The sequence below is a fragment of the Vanellus vanellus genome (assembly GCF_965231255.1).
Source record: "Vanellus vanellus genome assembly, chromosome: 12".
Lineage (NCBI taxonomy): Eukaryota > Metazoa > Chordata > Aves > Charadriiformes > Charadriidae > Vanellus > Vanellus vanellus.
In genome coordinates, this window is record NC_138917.1 from 16,222,049 (window position 1) to 16,241,495 (window position 19,447).

General features: G+C 39.7%; 1 protein-coding gene across 1 annotated transcript in view; it reads left to right on the plus strand.

Moving 5' to 3' along the window:
- TENT4B (terminal nucleotidyltransferase 4B) overlaps positions 1 to 19,447 on the plus strand; it is a 41,760-nt gene that overhangs the window by 12,311 nt on the left and 10,002 nt on the right. Inside the window, exons 2-5 of the mRNA XM_082489124.1 lie at positions 9,708 to 9,831; positions 15,025 to 15,071; positions 17,926 to 18,046; positions 19,103 to 19,210. Of these exons, the coding sequence (XP_082345250.1) occupies positions 9,708 to 9,831; positions 15,025 to 15,071; positions 17,926 to 18,046; positions 19,103 to 19,210 (400 nt within the window). The remainder of the gene's footprint in view (positions 1 to 9,707; positions 9,832 to 15,024; positions 15,072 to 17,925; positions 18,047 to 19,102; positions 19,211 to 19,447) is intronic.

Consider the following 19,447-nt stretch of genomic DNA (forward strand, 5'->3'; position numbering starts at 1 on the left):
GTACCGGCTGTGGGCAGGAACTCGGACTTCAAACAGCTTTTTGACTTGGCTTTGAGATGAACGGCGTGAGTCTGGGATTGTGGTAGTGTCTGTCTCCCTTCTTAGGGACTGGGGTGGGCTAAATTGGGGTGGATGTTTGAAAATTTAAATCAACTCTGATTGAAGCAGATGGTAGCTAATGATTACATCGCTAGGCTTCGGATTTTTTTTTTCCAAGCAGACATTATCCATTGGAAGTGTTCGTCAGCCTGCCGGGAGTGTGTTAGTCTCACCTCTGCCCAGATAGCATGTGGTGGCCTTTATTGGCAGGTCACAGATTGTTTGTTTATGTGATAATATTTACTACACTAACAAAATAGTAGCAATACACTAGTGATGTATAATGAGCTGTCCTGATAGCCTGGCTTTATGAAGGCAAACAGAATGGCATATTAGCTGACCTGCTGTATCCCTCCGTTCTGGTTTAGTAGTAACACCATTGATCATATTTGGAAAACTGATCTAATACATGTGGGATTTTTTAAACTCCCTTCTCCTACCAGCTGTGCCGGTACAGAAGGCATCAGACCTACTCACAAGCGTTGCAGGGATTTGCTGGCTGTAGCTTTTGTTACAACCCTGACACAAACCCAAATATTATTGTGTGACTGGGAAAGTTCAGCTAATATAAATTGAACTACTACTGATACTGATAGTTACTTGTACTTCTTGTTAAGCTCTTGTTTAAAAAAACTTGTAGACTGCTGTTCGGTCTTTTCCAGTGAGAGCTTTTTAAGCAAGGGGAATTGGCAGGCTGAGCAATTGCTAATCCCCCACTACAGGAAATAGATACCTTTAACTTCTCTACGGTTTTAGCTGTTTGGAAACTTAGCCCAAGTTGTAATTACAGAATGTATATGCTAACAGTTGCACTTTAAACTTAAAGGCTTTTAAAAATTTATATCTGTATTTTAAATAACGAGGTTGCAAGCTGCAGAGCTGCTGTGTATATGTAACTGTTCCAACAGATTAATACTTTTCTACGAGTGTGCTAAAGAAAAACCTTGTGGTAGTATTTTATAGGAGTGTTGGAATTACCGGTGTGTTTCAAGATAATGAGGTATTACTAGAGTTGAAGCCTTTTTGTCATTGTGAAATAAAACGGCTATTTCCCATCTCTGCTCTTCCCACTTTGTTTTTCCTGCGCAAAACCTTTCTCTCTGCTTCATCTTGTTCTTTTGTTAGTACTTTTTCTTTCAGCTCAGTTAAGGTAGCAGTTTCTTGTAATATGGATTGGGTTTTTTTCCACTCCTCTGGTAGCAAAACGCATGCCTCACTTTGGCAACCCATTGCCTGGGAGAAGGGAAGCAGCAGACTCTCATAGCACTGGCTTACAGAGACGAGAAGGAGGGACGATATGTAGGCACTTTCCAGGGAAGAAATAGAAGGCTATTCCTACACATGCAGTGATTCAGGTAGATTGTTTTAATGTACAGTATGATGAAAAACAATGAAAAACAGCAATGGGAAGCAAGGGTACTTCTCAAAATGGTCTTTCCAGTTGGCATTTGATGTTTTTGCTGGAAGTGCTGTAAAAATAAAGAGCAAGACTGAGTACGCATATGGCATGGGTTTAAAGGCCAGTGGATCAGTTGCAGAGTTACACTTCAGATTGCTTATTGGTAGGACTAATTCAAGCATCTGATTTATAGTTAAAGTTCAGTAGGACTTTTTTCCCTCTTAGACAAATTTCTGTAGGAAAAATTCTAGTACATCAGGGCGTGTTTCAGGAAGACAAAGCACACATTGCAATTTATAAACAGACAAAAGTTGCTGGCTTCTGCCTTGATAGGAAAAAAGAGTCTCTTACATTACTTCTTGAGTAAAGAATGTGCTTGGGTGTTTTAATTAGAAAAAACTTGAATCGGTTTAAAGAAGATAGCATTCATCCTGATTGAAGCAAAGGATCCGTAAAATAAAAAAAAAACTGAAAAGATGGAGATAATTTAAATAATTGAAAAGGGCTGCCCATATTGATTCTGTCTCCTCTGTTTTAATGTCTCTACTACGCTTTAGCTGTTTCCATAAGGCCGGGCGATTTTAGTGCCTTTTATGATGCAGTTGAACCCATAAGTTAATGTTAAATCCAGAACATAAATAAAAAACTACATTAATTTGAGGGGTTTGGGGTGATGAGTGTTGATTGGGAGGAAGAAAGAGGGGACTATGCTATACGCTTTCAAATATTTGCACAGGATAGAAATCGTAGGTCTTGTAATGTAAATCTTTTTTTACGCCACAGCATTTGAAGAAATGTGCATAATCAGTCCACCATAACTTGTTGAACTGAACGAACTAACTGCATTCAGAAATGTGTTTTCAAACTCAGAGTGATTAGATTAATCCTGAAAGACATTAGTCCTGAAAACAGGATCTGGGTTCCTGAATCGCTTACCTAGTTGTGAAAATTTTGCCCTCCCTCGGTCCTAAAAGGCGATTCTGTGAACTAATGAGCAGACAATAAGTGCCAGTCAGAAAGGCCAAGCTGTTCTTGGGTGAATGCCGAGAGCTGCTCAAATATTGCTTGGTTGCCGGAGATGGTCTTCTGGATGAAGATACGCCACTTGACGGTGCTTCTTCCACTGGCTTCTTTTCACCCCTTGCTGTCTGGGTGGGAGCCACTGCTGCTGCCGTCCTCGAGGGGTCCTCCTAAGGCTCCCCGCTGCGCTGGGGAGAAGTTGGCTGGATGGATGAGGGTGGTGGGATTTAACTTGGCTAACTTTGCCGTAAATGGATTAGGGAGGCTTGTGTAGTCCTGTTATAACAGACCTTGTCGCTGAGGAGCCGGGGAGTAAGTAGTAACAAACACCTGGGCTATATAATGGAAGCAGGCAGAAATAAATCTCATTTGCCTACCGCTCTGCAAAGTGAAGTTCTCCTTTTGCATCTTAGGAAACTGTTTACTCAGTCGATATCCTGATTTTTAGTGATGTTTAGTGATCATATGGCTGTGGAATACCTGTTTTTTCTGCATGTCTGTTTTTAGGTAAACTGACGAGATGGTCTCTGAAGCTGTATGTCAACTGAACTGAAGAAAAATGTGTGTGATCAAAACCCCAGCTCCTTAAGCTTTCCTGGTTTTGTCAGGTTACTAATATAGACATCTTCTGGGATGTTTCATGTAAGAGCTCCCATAGGGCATATGTGGCTCAAAATATGGCTGCTCTGTGGCCTATAGTATATTGATATGGTTCAGTAACTAAACATATCAAAAGTGACGGTCAAAGTCTCTGAGGCTTTTCAAAATTGTTTGCTTTATTATGCACAGTTTTAGTTTCTTGTGAGGTCTGATGTATCAGTCACCATGAAACTTAACTGCCTATTAAATCACCTGCAGATGCAGTTAGGTGTTTTTTCAGTAGCTTAAAACCTAGCAAATATTAAAAGAATTTGTCTGCTACAGAGGGCCAGGTGGTAGGGAGAGGACCTCCACAGATGCTTTATATTTACAGTTCCCTTCACTACTCTAATGTTTGGTTTTGCTTGAGTTTGTAGGTGGGAAAATAATTTGTGATCTTTATAGTGTCTGCTGCTGTTCCTGCTTTGTTATTCAACGTGTGTAGATGGTAATAGTAATCTAGAAATTATTTTATTAAGCTCGTGGAAGATTAATATTAAAAGTGAAAGTTATTTTAGGAAGCTGTTGCATTCCCCACCTTGTAGAGTGTCCATGTTTCTTTTAAAATAAATATTAAACCATAAATAAATAAAATACTGAGGGGGAGGTAAAGGATTGGGGCTCTCTGTGTCTTTTATTTACCTTAGTTACAAGTTTGTTCAAAACCACTTCAGGACCAAGCAGGTTGCACACGGGATAGCGAAAAGTTTTGTTTAGTTCATGAAACTTCCAAAGGATCAGAATATCCTGCCATAATTCTTTTTTTTTTACAGTTGCAAAACCAGTACAGTCTTTTTCTTTGTAGAACACCTTGGGAAGCTTCAAACTGCAGTTACTCTCTCTTCTCTTGTGCAATGTCGTTTTCCTCTCGGGAGTGGAGGGGTGGATGCTGTTACGACTCTTTTAAGTATTGGTGCTTTCAGGAGGCTAAAATACCTTGGGTTCCTCTTTTACGTTCTTCCCCGAAGACAGTTATAAACCTGAAATTCTATGATATTTCTCTTTGTTGCCTTTGATTTTTTTTTTTTTTTCTTCTCCAGAGGAGACTTAAAACGGTAGGGGTGACAACACTGTCCTATAGGAATTACTCACCCAAAGAAAATTCAGATACAAAAGGCTTATTTGGTGCTACAGAGGTACATTGCAAATATCCCATCCAAGCATAGATATAAGATCAATAAATTCTGAAATCAGGAGGGGTTCATATTAAAGCATAGAGTTTGGGAAGGCTAAAGTAATCTGTGTGTTCGTTGCTTACTTCTGCCCACTGTCCATGGAGGTTCTAAATAATGCAGATTTTCATCGCTCTGAAAATGAAGCTTCCTTCAGAAAATCCTGCCAAAGAATAAATTGTAGTGCATGAACACTATATGATTTTTTTTTTGCATATGGTTAATATGCATTGTTTAAATTATCTTCAGTGATGTTGGAAATGTCATTTCCTGTGCAATGGGACATATATGCCCAAGGCAGAGGAACTGCTTTGGGATGGATGAGCTGAATTTTTAACTCAGTCATTTTTGAGAGTTGGAGCAGAAGCTATGGGTAACACCCCGATGAGAGAAATTAGAATATGCATGCCTGCATAATTTCTCCTGTGAAATGAAGAGTGAAGAGGAGCCAGAGGAGAGTGGAAGTAACACAATTCCAGAATGACAAAAGCAGGACATTTTTCAATTAAAACTTAATACTCTGGTTAGTATAATACTGCACGTCGGCGTGCAAAGGCAACACTTAATTGCTGTCCTGTGAGTAAGCAAAACCTGTCAGAATTGTCTTTACCTCGCTGGCTGCCCTGCTGAGCAGGACTGCGCCCCGCTGCCGGACTGCTCGGGGCAGCCGGGGAAGGTCCTGGGTATGGTCCCACTCGGGGCAGCCGTTGGCATGGCTGTCGAGCGCTGGGCACTGGTTGTGGCAGGCTGGCTTCCTCAAAGCTGCCGAAATCTGTGGGCGCAGTGGGCTGGTGATTTAGTCTCCATCAGAGTGCAGAGCAGCAAAACTTGAAGTATCTCCAGTTAGGTTTTGTAAAGCGACGTGCCTCCCGGCATCGCTCTTGGTTCCAGCTCCGGACTTAGAGCAGCAGCGAGTTGTGCCTCTTTGTGTGGCAGGCAGCTGAAGTGTACAGTCAAGTGTACGTGCTTGTCTGTGTGCTGTGCATATAAAACAGAAATAACATTTTGCTCATACGTGATTACTTTTTAATTGATTGCCAGAGGTGCAGTAAGATTCATACTCCAGCATAACAACGTCTTGGATATATGTGAACTACTTTGAGAATCCTGAGTTGCACATACAGAGCCCACAAGTTGTGCTATAAAATAAAGTAAGGTGTGATCAAACTAAGAAAGAAATGTAACGCATTGTGTTCCATAGTGCTCGCATCTGCACAAAAGCTGGGGCTTTTCACCTGAACGGCTTGAGTCTAGCAGGCTTGTGTTCCTCGTGGTGCTATTCACTGATGTTACGGTGGGAAGTCCTTGTGATTACAACTTTTGCAGCCATAATTTGTTTTCTAATGACACATCACTAGCTGTGCCAGGTAAACGCAACAGACACTATAATCCACTAAATTTAGTGGCTTCTCTTCTCTATAAATCTGGTCTGTCTGTGAAATTCTGATGGAATCAGCTTATCAGGCTTGAAAACAGGGTGTGATGCAGCCAGTACTTTGTTTTAAAACATACTCAGAAGAAGCGTAAGAGACTATTTTATTTTCTTTCTCCCCACATGTTAAGATTTCCTGAAGTACAGGATGAAGACCCACTCATTTACTGCTATTTACTGTAATAAATGCAGTAAAGTAATGCTCTTATGCATAGCAGAGAACTCTCTCCATGCATCCTACGTAGGTCTTGGGTGTTGGTATGATTCAGTAGGACTATAAAGCCAAATGAAATAATCTCTCCATAGCGAAATCCGGTTTATTGCAGTGTAATTTCCTTCTAAAAACAAGTCTCCTTTTAAGGACTTTTATCTAAAATAACTAATGAATGTAATGTCATTAAATAATAAAACACTGTTATGATGCCAAAAATAACTTCTCGGCCTCTTTGATCTTCATTTCGGCTAAAGATACAAAATTCCACTAGAGACCCTTGTAAACAAACTCCATTAAGCCAAACAAATTGTTTTGAAAAACAGCGACTATAATAGATGTTGATTAAGACAGTGAATAACCTTGAGTTTTAATTTTCAATACAGCTTGAGTTAACTCCACATTAATTGGAGTCACGGCTCTAAGTCATGTTGTACTGCTCTGAAATCTGCGTGTGGCTACTTCTGTTTGTCTTGGCTTTAATTAATCATTCTCGTATTTCTTGGCAGCCATTATTAGGCAGGGAAATATGGTTCCAGGTGTAGTCTGGAGCCTTTACAGCTTCTGCCTGCTTTGTGCGTACTGTGGCTGTGCGCAGCCCAGGCGGTCCCAGCAGCACAGAGTGTTGGAGCAGATGAAATGCAGATATGTCTGTCATATTTCCAACTGGTGTGCTGGTGGGGACTTCCTCTAGTAGTCTTTAAGCCTTTCTTCTATCACTGAAGAGGTTCAAATTTTGTTTTTTCTGCAATATTTAGTGACGTTCAGTGCATGTGTCGTGCCAGTTTCTGTGTGTTTGCATGCTGCTTAATTTTTTGTTTTGCCATAAAGCTTTACATGACTACCTAAGAATAAGAAGGATCCCATTTAAAGAGATGCAGGCATATGTTATTTATGTTTAGAAAAAGAAATACACCTGGTTCTGACAGCACATCATTAAGTTATGTGCTTCTAAAGAATGCACCAATTGATAAAATTATCTCAATGAAGGGTGTCAGTAGAGTTAATAGAGTGTGCTGAGAACTGCAGTGTCTGTATGGCTTGGCCCTTTGTGCACTTTGGGGACCGCATTTCTGATTGCCTTGTTCTTTCAAAGTTCCCTTATGGGGCAGGGGAACAATTAACTCCCGGAAAACGGAAGCCCAGGAGCAGCTGGGCCCACTAATGATGGGCAGTATGGATTTGTGCTGTGCCATACATGAATTTCTCCCCAGGGATAGTCCCTCCATATTATCCCAGCATGTCTTGTGCCGTTAAGTGCCCTCAGACAACGTGGTGCCGCTCCTCATGGCACGCAGTTCACAAATGCTCTCAGTCTTACGTTACTAAAAACATTGCTCTGGGGCAAATCTTGTGCCTGGTGGACGTAACCAGTCTGTTCAGCTGCTCCTGAGGAGCAGAGGCAGAAACAGGGCTGTGGTGTTTGGTCAGTTCCCCGCAATGTAGCCCGCAAAGAAAGTGAAGAGTCTGCCAGACGTGATAGGAAGCCTTGGACTGACCCCCAGGGCTTCCTGTAAGCTGGTTCACCAAATTACAGTTGAAAAATAATTTGTGTTTTCTAGAGTTTGAATATCAGGCTTTTGCCTTCTTGTTGCTGTTTCTGAATGCAGTGCTACCTTAATGGTCAAGCATGTGGAGACTAAATTAGCAATTCAGTGTGTGTGACTGGTGGTGAAGACAGAGAGTGAACTTGGTTGTTGGAGTTCTCAACTTGTCCCTTATCGCGTACTCCTCCTCTGAATGCAGTTCTTGCAATGGGAGATCTGAATGCAGTTCTTGCAATGGGAGATCTGAATGCAGTTCTTGCAATGGGAGATCTGAATGCAGTTTTCTTGCAATGGGAGGACCACTGTAAGGTTTTAAGTGCCAACACATTGAATAGCAGCAAAGAAGAACAGGAGATGGCTGAGAAGCCAAAGGTGGAGGAGTCGGTGCCAGTGTAAGGGATAGCAGTGGTGGTTGGGAATGTGCACGTCAACCCCAGGTTGTAAGCTTCCAAGGAAAATGGCAAAAGCAACTGTAGGAGGAGTTAAAAAATTTCCTAGCACTGCCAAAATGAATATTGTGGCTGCATCGTTCGGAACAGCCTTGTGGTACCTGAGATGATGTGCGTGAAAAGGGCTCAGTGTGAGTGTGGCAGTAAGGAGGGGAAAGGAAGGAGATCGGACCTTGCATTCTTGCAGGAGATCTTTTGTGGGGGATTGTTTTATTTTCGTTTTTAGTTTCAGCATTTGTAAGGCTCCCTCTGTATGTGCCAAAGGAGGAGAAGCTTCTCCAAAGGTTGATTTAGAACAGCTAAATTGCGTATCTGCCTGGATCTCCTTTTGGAGGAACTTCATCAGAGGAGTTTTTCTCTCTGTGTTGGCTATAGAGAGCCTGTGGTGATGGCCATCACAAGTTGTTAGGCTTTTATGACTTACTCCCCTAACCGTGTGGGGGGGAAATTTCAGTGAATGCTTGGTGAAAAATAATGTATTTTATTCCTCTGTTTATGAGAGAAAGAAGCCCGTGTTCTTCGTAACACTGCAGTATTGAAGAACGTTATGCAGACGGTTTGAGTTCCATCGCTACCCTGACTCTGTTAAATACATCTTTCGGATATTTTAATCTGTTTTGTTGACACCTGTATACAACTTCCCAGTTATTAACATTTGATTTATTTAAGTGTGTGTGCAGTGGGGAGGTATTAGATTCCACATCTCATCTAAGGGCTTGCTCTTAATAAATTGCTGTCTTCTGATGCTCCCGCAGAGCTTCGAGGAGAGACGCCGTTGTACTTGGTAACTAGAAACAACACATTTATAAAAAATAACTAGCTATTACTGTAATGGTTGTTGCAGGAAACAAATGAAATTAATTCAGCTGCTCTGTGCCAGAGTTCCTCAGAATTTTGCAGGAATTAAAGGGCTGTGTCTGTTTTTTTTAAATGCGTTCTTAGTCAAGACGATGATGATGTGTTTATGATATTACAGCAGCATAGAAATTTGTGGCGCTGTATGAAGACATTTTTATTTCAGCTCTAATCATAGGCAATCTAAACATAGCTTACTGACTGTGAGAAGCACATGTAATAAGGTAAACTGTCAAATATGTGGGTTAACTGTCTGTCAATCACTTTTTCTTCTGAGCCACCACTGCTGCGTGTGTACTACTTATTTTCTTGTTATGGGGAGAGAGTGCATATTTAGTTTAGCGTCTTCTCCAAGCGGTAAAAGAAGCAGTTTTTCTAGCTCTGGTACTGGCACGATTACTATCAACTTTTTCAGACGCTTGGTACGGAGTAGAGAGCGATGCCTGCAGCTCGCAGGCTGGTGCCAAGGGGCTGGCTTGGAAGCCTTGCCTGAAAACCTCCTGTTGGAATTTTTGCGAAGTGCGTACTCGGAGCTTACAGCTGCGTTCATAGGTGAAGACTGAACCCTTTCTGGTTTACGCTGACATTAAAATACAGAGTGTGACTTCCAATATGAATTGAAGGCGCTTGGATTTAGGTTTGCTTCCACACTTTTAGCAATTGCCGTGCAATATTGACCGATGGCGTAAGAAACTAACATGAAACTGAACGTTACTAAGTGGTGTGAATCTGGATTTTGTTTTAATGGCGTGCTACTCTTAAACTGCCCCTACCCTAAGTAGGTAACCAGGAGCTTAAAAAGCATGTTTGATTACAGCAGTTGCTATTTCATTCTCCTGTGGGTTTTTTCCTGATTTTCTATTCTTTTTTTTTTTCTTTCTTAGTCTTCATGAAGAAATCATTGACTTTTATAAGTATATGTCTCCCAGACCTGAAGAAGAGAGAATGCGGATGGAAGTGGTGAACAGGATAGAAAACGTTATAAAAGAGCTCTGGCCTAATGCAGATGTGAGTAGGACACTGTTCTATTTGTTAATATAAAAAAGCAACCTGTTGTGCCTGTTTGCTTTGTCAAGTATTGAATAATGAAAATACTGTTTATTTTTCCATATTAAAAAAAACACAAAAGGATTTCTGGTCAAATGAGAGGTGATCTTTATTTCTAGAATAACACATGTCAACATTTTCTATCACACAGGAACAAAGACAAGCTAGACCTACTTTAGTCAAAGAAAGGGCAGAAGGTGTGGCAACATTTAGTCTCATTAATATTTATTTACTGAGATTAATGGGAACGTATCAGGCATGCGTGCTTGTAAAGTACTGTGTTTAAAAAAAAATCTTCTGAGTCTCATAGCTTCACTGACAAAGCCTGTAGCAAGGATTCTAGTCCAAAGACCTGCCGTCTTGAAGAAGTCTATGAAGGTGGAATGCCAGCAATGCCACGTTACATAGACCATTCTCTTTTTAATGGGCAGTTAAACTAAATTGGCGTATCTTACAATTTTAAAGGAACCATTTTTTTTGTGCAGGAACAAACAAGTCTGTAGATCTGTGTATTGAGCTTAAAAACTGTAATGCCTGTTTCCACTACAGGTGGGTTTTTTGCTAGTACTTCATTCAGTCAAAACAAGAGTTTCTCCTGGGCAGAGCTGTGCTTTTTTTTTAATAAAGGTTGGATTAAAGAGGAGCCAGAGAAGTTGCTTTTACAACTCAAGATGGTTTTATGGGGACACAGTTGGATTTTTAGCGTAATTGAATCTAGTTTAATTGTATCCCTCTACTAACATGGTGTTCATTTCCAGAATGCAGATTTGTAGTCGCAGTCATCCATCTGTAGATAACAGTTGCTGAAAATAAGGACTTGTTAGCCGGAATAGCAAACCGAATTCAGACAGCAGAATCTTTAGTATAAGGAATGCTCTTTGATCCTGCCAGGGTAAAAGATAGTGTTTTGACATGAGTGACTTAAACCCACTGTTCATTTCAGATCTTCTTAACCTATTTTTTGGAATGTGTTTTTAGAAACTGGCAGAATATGACAGAATATGAATTCTGTATAAGGTGTATGTGTGTGGGTTTGTGTATAAAATGTACTCGCATTTTCAAGGTGGTTCACATTGTTATGGACAACGTATTAGTGGTGTGTCATATGGAAGGAGCACACTCCACCCAGTGACAGCCGCCTTTGCAGTTAGAGCAGGTTGATGGAGTCAGTACTACGCAGGTCTGGTAATCTTCTCTTTGAGCAAAACCAATAACCTTTCCAAGGGAACCATGTAAGAGACTTCAGCGTATCTCCCAGGTGTCGTATAGCTCTCCTCCAACCCAGTGAAACAGTGCTGTAGGCTCTAATCAAGAGCAGTATCGGGCTGCCAGTCTGCCAGGCAATAGTATAGGAAACAGCGCGGGTACGAAACCCTGCTTGCACCCTGCCAAAGCATTGTAGTGGGGGATTTCACCAAAATAACTGATTGCTTCAGCCTAGAGAAGGTGCTGCTGTTTCCTAGACAAGTTTGTGTGCTGTAGACTTAACTAGTGTAGTGGGGTGGATGGATTTATTACCAGGGGATCTTTCTTCGTTCCTGCTAACATTTCGAATGGCACAAGAACTTGGTGCTTTCAGAGATACTCTGGAGGATGGACTTCATCTATAAAAGCCAGGTCCTATATATAAAATTTATTTTTAATATAAATATATATGTATGTGTGTGTGTCTTTGGGGCCTTGAGAAAATAGTCTGTCTTTAAGCTACTGAAACTGGTCTTTGCAGCCATAATCTGTTTAAGAAGGGGAAGCAAATTACAAGCCCTACTCTGCACGGTGACAGCTGACTGCTGAGTTTAGCTGTAATGTGACTGAGAAGAAGCACACACCGTGGAGTCGAAAAGTGAAGTTCACTTTTTCAGTTGCTGCCAGTTAAAACTGCCATGGCTCTCTGTCTTTGCTGTTCTTGAAAATGTTAGAGAGCAAAAGCATGCCAGTTCCTTTTTCTCAAGTCCGTAACCACTCTTCAGAGCCTAACTCTGCATTTTATCTGCTGTTGTTATGTCGAGGAAGAATTCTCCTCTTGTACCCCCTTCCATTTTCTGGAGGCTGGAAGGGAACTGAACAGTGACAACAGCATGCCAGGTTATAACCTGGAAATTACTGCGATGTGACTTTTCTAATACTTACTTTACAGATCTGGTTGGGAATTGAACTGCTGAACTCAACTGTGTTCAACTTTGACAGTCTTTTGTTGTAACTTTTCAGTCATTTGAGTTAATCACTAACCTTTTGGAAATCTGTGTTGGTTTAGCTACTTGTAAGATTTAAGTTTTGAGTACGTGCTCTGAGAAGGCGGAGTGTTATCTGGTCCAATGTCCTCCGCTTTAGCTGTAGTGTAAAGCAGTAAGTTAATGTTTAAGCTGTTTGTTCTGAGCCGTAGATGCAGCGAATCCAGCTAAAATAAACTTGTAAGTTAAGCATACACATTTAGTTTGTAATTTCTCACTAAACATGTAGGTAAGACATACTCTATAAAAATCAGCTACCAAGAAAAGGAAAACCAGGCTTTGTGAACCTAAATGTATAGAGTGTGTGTGGAATGTGTCTGCACGTACGTTTGGTTTTTTTTTCCCTGTTCCACTTCGGAAAGTGCTGAAAAAGCAGATGGAGGGGGGATAAAAGTAGGTATCCTAAACTGTTACTTTATTTATAGAAGTTAGCAATTGTGTCATTTGCTCTCTTACTCAAGGGAATGTGCTTAGAAGGAAACATTCCTAGTAAGTGAGAACTGTTCTTGGCATCAGCGAAGCTCTGACCATAAGAAAGGCTTTAATTACAGTGAAACTGAACAACCCAAAGCATTAAACGAAAGCATTTTAAGACAAAGTTTTTCAACGAGTTGAATATGAAAATTTATTACATAAATAAGTTCTGATACAGTGGAATTTAGGATACATTTGTTATAATGTCCTCAGCTTCGTGTCCGAGTATTACGTGGCCTTCTCGATCTGAAAAGAAGTAATGTTGCATACTTCACGCACTTCAGTTATGAAAATACCATGATTGGGAGTGGAAGTAGAAAGATGAACTCGATTTAGTTTGACAAACTGCAGAGAATTTTACTTAATGATGTAGTAGAAAGGGAAATTTAAATTGTCTACGGATAGGGTTTTTTTTTTTGTGTTGATGGAGGGATTTTGGTAGCAAGGACTTTCCAAGCTTTTGTGGGTTTCCAAGTTCTGCTATGAGTAGTGAGGACATATTTGGGCACATACCTTAATTAAAGCTCCTTCAGGAACTTTGGAATTTAGCATGAACAAGTTCGCAGAAATGTAGGATAAATAGTAACAATAACATACAGGAGTAGGAGTCCATTACAGTACTGTGAATCTTAAGTTATCTTATGAATGCAAATAAATATCTCTGTCCGCATAGAATAAAAACATAACTGGCAGTGTTGGCACACCACAAAAGCTAATGCTCCCGTCTCTCAGGTCATAATAGCGTCCTGTATTTGGGATGCTTTAGATATGTACATGGCTACAGAGCTTCAACAGTTTAAATTCTGATTTGATAATAAATCCAAATCCTTCAAAATTTCGGTTCTGATTTCCCCACTCTTCCACTTCCATCTTTCCAGATTGGATGAGAGGGCTGGGTGTGGATTTCTTTTATAATAATTCTTTTATAATAATTCAGTGTTTCTCATACTCCAAATTATTGTACAATAGCAGATGTTGTCTCATTCCTTTTGGTAAAGGTCATATAAGTTATATCAGTAAGTTTATGAATACTTTCAGGGTTGTTGATTCAATAAAGGCTTGTTGCATTGTTCAGCTGAACACACTATTTTGTTTGACAATGTGAAAAAGCATTTAGTTTTTTCCAAACCCATCAGTGGTTGTTTTATTGTGCAAAAGCACTTCTCAGATGTTTTTGGTGGCCTAGTAAATCCTTGTTTGACTAGAGGATGCTTATATTACTATCCTGGATTAAAAATAGTAATAATAATTATTATTACATTCTTAGCTTTGTGATGCTTTTATGCTTTTGTCAAGATCTAGTACCATATTGATGCTAGTTGCGTGGCATGGCTTGCAGTCTTCTCTAGTTTGAGAAGCTATAAACTTTCAATATTAAATTTACCACCTGCGCGTGCTTTTTGTTGGGGGTGGGGGTGAAGGGGTAAAAAGAATGAAGTGATATAAAATAATCAAGAGGAAGCACTGCTTCTTAGTCTACTAAAGTATCAAGACACTTACTTGGAAAACATCCTCTTTTCCCATCTCCCCCTTTTTCTTATCCAGAAGGGCAAAAGCATAAAAAGTGGGTCACTTGACAGACAAATAGGTGGCAATCAAGCTAGTGTGTGAAACTCATTAAAGCAGAATACACAAGTCTAAGGTGGCTGCGGGAAACACATCAGAAGACTGTCTGATTGAAATTTAGTCCAAATGTGTAGATATTTTTACTTTGAAGTCTCACCAGTCCCCCTTTGAGACTTAGCACATGAGTCCGACCTCCCTGCGCGGCTTGGTGAAGTTAATGAGAATGTGGTTTCGGACAGCTTGCTATGGAAACCCGATCGGTTAAACCTCCAGTGCTACTAAAAGTCCAGCACAATAAACTAAATCTGTGGGATGTGAAACTTTCTGAAACTTTTTTTGTTTGTTGTTTAAGCAGAAATAAACAGAGTTGTGCTGCTTGCTTTGTAATCCAGAAAAAAAAGAGGTCATGATTTAGTTATTTTTTTTAAAGTATGCAAAGCAACGGAAATATATTTAAACTTAGAAAATGTGTTTAAAAACTGAAGAGTATACTTTGAGTTATGAAAGCAAAAAATAAATTGAACTAGTACTTTTTTTTTTAACATTCTATCATTCTTAAGTGTGTAAAAAGATTTTGGTTTATGGGTTTTGCCAAATTTGGTCATGGTAAAAATTTTTACATTACAAAGAAGGTTTTGTAATTAAAACGTCAAAGTTATTAATGTTTTGTGGGCAATAACAGTGACGATTAGCGATTTATACTACACTGAAGATATAAATGCTATAACAGCAAAGAGTACATGTGTTGAGTGTGCCTGTTAGCAATACCAAAATCTGCCGATGGAGGGTAGCAATAACCAGCCTTTGCAAGCAACTTCACAGAACTTGTTTGTCTTCTGAAGCCTGAAAATTTATTTTCATATATCCTGTTCTTGTGTTTCAGGTGCAGATATTTGGAAGTTTTAAAACTGGTTTATATTTACCTACAAGGTTAGTAATTTTTCCGTGTAAATTCTGTCCAAGAGAAAAGATAGCCTGTGGAACCTGTACCGCTGTAGTGGTTTATCTGATCTCCTAATATCTGTTACTTGTGTGCATACTTGTTATATGAAGAAAGTGTTAAGCTATTAGTACTCTGCAAATCATACAGAAATATAGTAATTAAGACTTTAGTTAACTATCATACATGTGTCTGTATAGATTTTACACGTATCGGTAAAAGATCTGAATTACCATGTTGTCAAAGAAGGCTTATTTTGTGATTTGGCCTTATTAAATGACTGAACCAAAATAAGAGGTTGGCCTTAAAAGAAAAGCTAAATTCTATCTCCACAGATAATGAAATTGAAAGATTTAAAGTTACCTTGTTGATGCTAATGTTAACACTGGAAAGATTACATAGAGAATAGTTCTTTTTCTTTCAGTCTTTTTTTGTGAAGCCTGTACAATAGTCAACCTCTACCTTTTCCAAATTTGTTGCAAGTTTTAATAAAAGTCATTGCTCAGTGACAGTGGTATCTTCTGTGTAGAAATTGTAGGTATTTTTGCCAATTAAATCGAATGAAAGGCTTAAATGGCTGCAAGGCATAAATGCATTTAAATAGTGTAAATCTGAGGTTAACACTTGCATTGAGTTCCGTGCTTTGGGAACATGAGGAATTAATATCTAGTACTGACTGCGAGTGATGGATATCCAAGTCGTCGCTTCATCTCTTTTTGAAAAAGAAAGTGTCTGACAGATGCTTTAGTATCTGCTTTAGTCTAAGGAGTTGCAGGAAAGCCGAATCGCTCAGTTTCTGCGTGGAAAGTCAGAAGTAAGGTGTACAAATACGCATGGTTTTCACATTTGACCTCATTCTTGACCTTTTTTTCCATGGATTTTAAACAGGCTTGATTAAACTCGGTTGGATGCTGATAATGCAGGAGATACATTCCTGTCCACGTGACTGATAGCAATAGTTCTTTACCATATTTGCTTGATTGTTTCGAAACCGATGTAACAAAACCACTTTCCTGTTGTCTATTGGATTTCATATACTGCCTTTCCTCTAGATTTCTTTCAGCTGAGTTTTTGGAGGCGAATAAATGCAGATACTTTAAACACAGTACATAAACCCACAAAAGTCCTTCCTGTGGCAGTACTTGCCAAACTTTCAAAATAACCAGCGTTTGTGTGTTGGTAATTCGGTCACTGTTGCCTTCTGTCAAAGCTTCCCTTTGCCCTCGCTTTTCCCCACCCCTCAGTAACTGTATAGCTAAGCTGGATCTCAGGTTCTGGCATTCAGAAAGACCTATGACGTGTTTTTATTCTGTTACTCTAGGTTAGAATTTGCCTGCTATCCTTTTACTTAAGCTGATACTGAAGGTTTGGGCACATGGTCGTTTAGCTGCTGGATCTCTGCTATTTTGCAGCCAGTATCTACCCTCAAGGTGGCGACAGAGCTGCTTTTTCCCTCGCGGTGTGCATCAACGAAATGTCTCCCGTTGTTAACCGTCAGCATCAGTAGTGTGCTTAACACTAATTTAGTTCAGAAGAGAAGTGTCCGGCAGCACTGCCTGCTCTCCAAGCAGGTTTTGAACATGGTTTTCTGAAACGGGCTGAGCGCTGCCTGTCCTTGTCAGCTAAATGGTGTGCAGCTGAACGGCCGACAGGGCTTGTGGGCAAGAGATACTTCGTCTAACGCAGGTGTAGTTTCTTTGAGATTGTTAAAGCAGCGTTGTTTGTGGATCAGCAGACCTGTAGAATCTACCCGGGGGGGGAAGGCGGGGAGTAAGAAAAGTGTACTCCTAAATTTGTTGGTGTTTTCTGTTACGCAGTTTTCCATGTGACTGGAACTATAGGGTTATATGCCCGTCTCCTTTGTGTTCCCAACCGAGCAGGAGAAATCAAAGAAGAAGTTGGGGAGCAAAGAGGAGAAAGCTCAGGATCTCACAGTCTTCAGTTTGGACACCAGTCCCGTTTTGAATTTGAGTTTAGGCATTGGCTTAGGGTGTCAGCTCCCTGTCGGCAAATGAACGTGGATGTGCATAGGGGCAGGTGTAGCAGGATGGAAACACCTCTTCAAGCTGCAAGTTAATGAGTGAAGTTAATTGGGTGGTTTGATCTTATTTAACAGCTTGTTGCTTCCTGAAGTCAAAGTTGCCACGTTTTCCTCTCTCCTTCCCTGCTCCCTGTTCTTGGCACCACAGGCCAGCTGCTTACCATGTGCCCCCTGGTGCTCTCATCACCCACAAAAACAACTTTGAGTTGCAAAGAAGCAGAAAATTACCCCAGAATGTTTTGAGTTGTTTTTTTTTTTTTTTTTCAAAAGGGGTGAGGGGGAGTTGGTTTCAGCCAGGCCCATTAATATGTTGAATTGATTTGCCATGAATTAGACAAATACCAGACCTAGAGTAAAGGAGAGGGAACAGGGCCACGCATCTGGGAATAGAGGATTGGGAACAGGACTTTCCCTTTCAGTGACAAGGTGTTAAATCGGCCTGACTGATTAATACAGGCCAAAGGTGGTGATTCACAAGAAGTTAATTTCTTGCTCTGAATCACTCTGGAGAAGCTGATCCCTCTCTGCTGACAGTGTGGCCTGAGGAGACTGATGTCTGGCTTTGCAACCCAATTGATTCATTATGTGTATCTGTCCCCTCCCCTTAGTAACCTGAAATGTTCTGTATTTCCCCAAGCGTAAAAGTTCCTCCCCACCCCTTTTGTCAGAAAATAAGGAATAAATTATTTGGTTAAGCTACATTCTGTCAGCTTTATTCTAGTTAAGTGTGGATGTCAGTTGTTTATATTTGAAGTGTACTGGTCTTTTAATTTGAATAAATCTGTATTTTCTTTCCATTTCAGTGATATTGATTTAGTTGTGTTTGGAAAATGGGAGACATTACCTCTTTGGACCCTGGAAGAAGCTCTTAGAAAGCACAATGTAGCAGATGAAAACTCAGTAAAGGTTTTAGATAAAGCAACTGTAAGTTTGGGGGAAGAGGGTATTTCCTTGTTCTAAGCTAAGTTTCTCATCAAAGAAAGATTTTGGTTAAAAGGATGGATTTTCATAAGCAGAAACTATTTTATATATAAATTTGAAATAGAACCAATAGAACCTTCTTATTTAGTACATTTTTTTATTACTGACAAAATAATTGGTACTGCTTCAACAGAAGCATTTCTTCTGTTGGGGAAAATTATCGGATTTTCCCTACTGCACAACATACACTTCCTTTTAAGTGAGGTTATGCGAGTTATTGTTGTGAATTAATGGGATTAGACTTGTGAATTTCTGGACGGAGTTTGTACATAAGTAGGTGATTTATTTTTTCTCATTCCAAGTAAGTAGACATAATACATTTTCACATAGAAGTAGTAAGTACAGCCTTGTATAAATACGTAATGGTACACCTTATGAAGGGTAGGATTAATTTCATTGTAACTTCCTACCTTTTGCTAATTGTAAGAGTATGTAAGAATGGTGGGGTTTAAAAAACAGCTGTCTAATTGATGGCTCTTATTAGCAGAGAGAGGTAATTTGGAAACCACTCAGGTGGAGATATGTCAGAGTACTCTCAATATCTTGTGCTTCTTGTTTGAAGAGAATTTTGATGAGGAATCAGTGACCCACAATGACACGAGCGTGTCTTTTCTTAAGAATATCTGTCTATTACCGTCTATCTTTATTTCTTAAGTGTTTGTCTCCCTCTGGTGTTTGTTTTTCCCACTAGAACTATGCTTCTGCACCAGGAACTAACTAAAAAAAAATTTAAAATTAATCACTTTGAAGATGAAGTGTTAAGTTCTGTTAAACGGGATAGTAAATTGAAAATAGCATTTGTGAGCTAGAAAAGCGAAGTGTATGTAAAAAGATTGGCAAAGAGTGTGAGTTCATCAATAGACAGAAGTCCTGTTTTCTCTGTCTACCTCCTCTCTCCAAATTCATAAAATGTTTCGCTTTTACTGGTGCATGTAAGTATGAATGAAACTAAATGTGTCTTGGAAATCTGTACTGACTTAATCTGTCTTTCTTTTGCAGGTACCTATTATTAAACTGACAGATTCCTTCACTGAAGTAAAAGTTGATATAAGCTTTAATGTACAGAACGGGGTTAAAGCAGCCCAGCTCATCAAAGATTTTATCAAGGTTAGGCAACACTATAATAGAACTACCCAGCTGAGTATATGATGACTTAATTTGATTGTCTCTTTTACTTTGACTGCATCCTTACTAGAGATATGCTTTTACTCTGTTATTTTGTGCTGTCTGATACTTTTTTTGTGGTGTTCTTAGGTTTTACATATACTGCCCTAAAAGGCATGAGTATAGTAAAATGTACAAAGAAAGAATGGAGACGTTACAATGATACAGTGACTAAGGAAA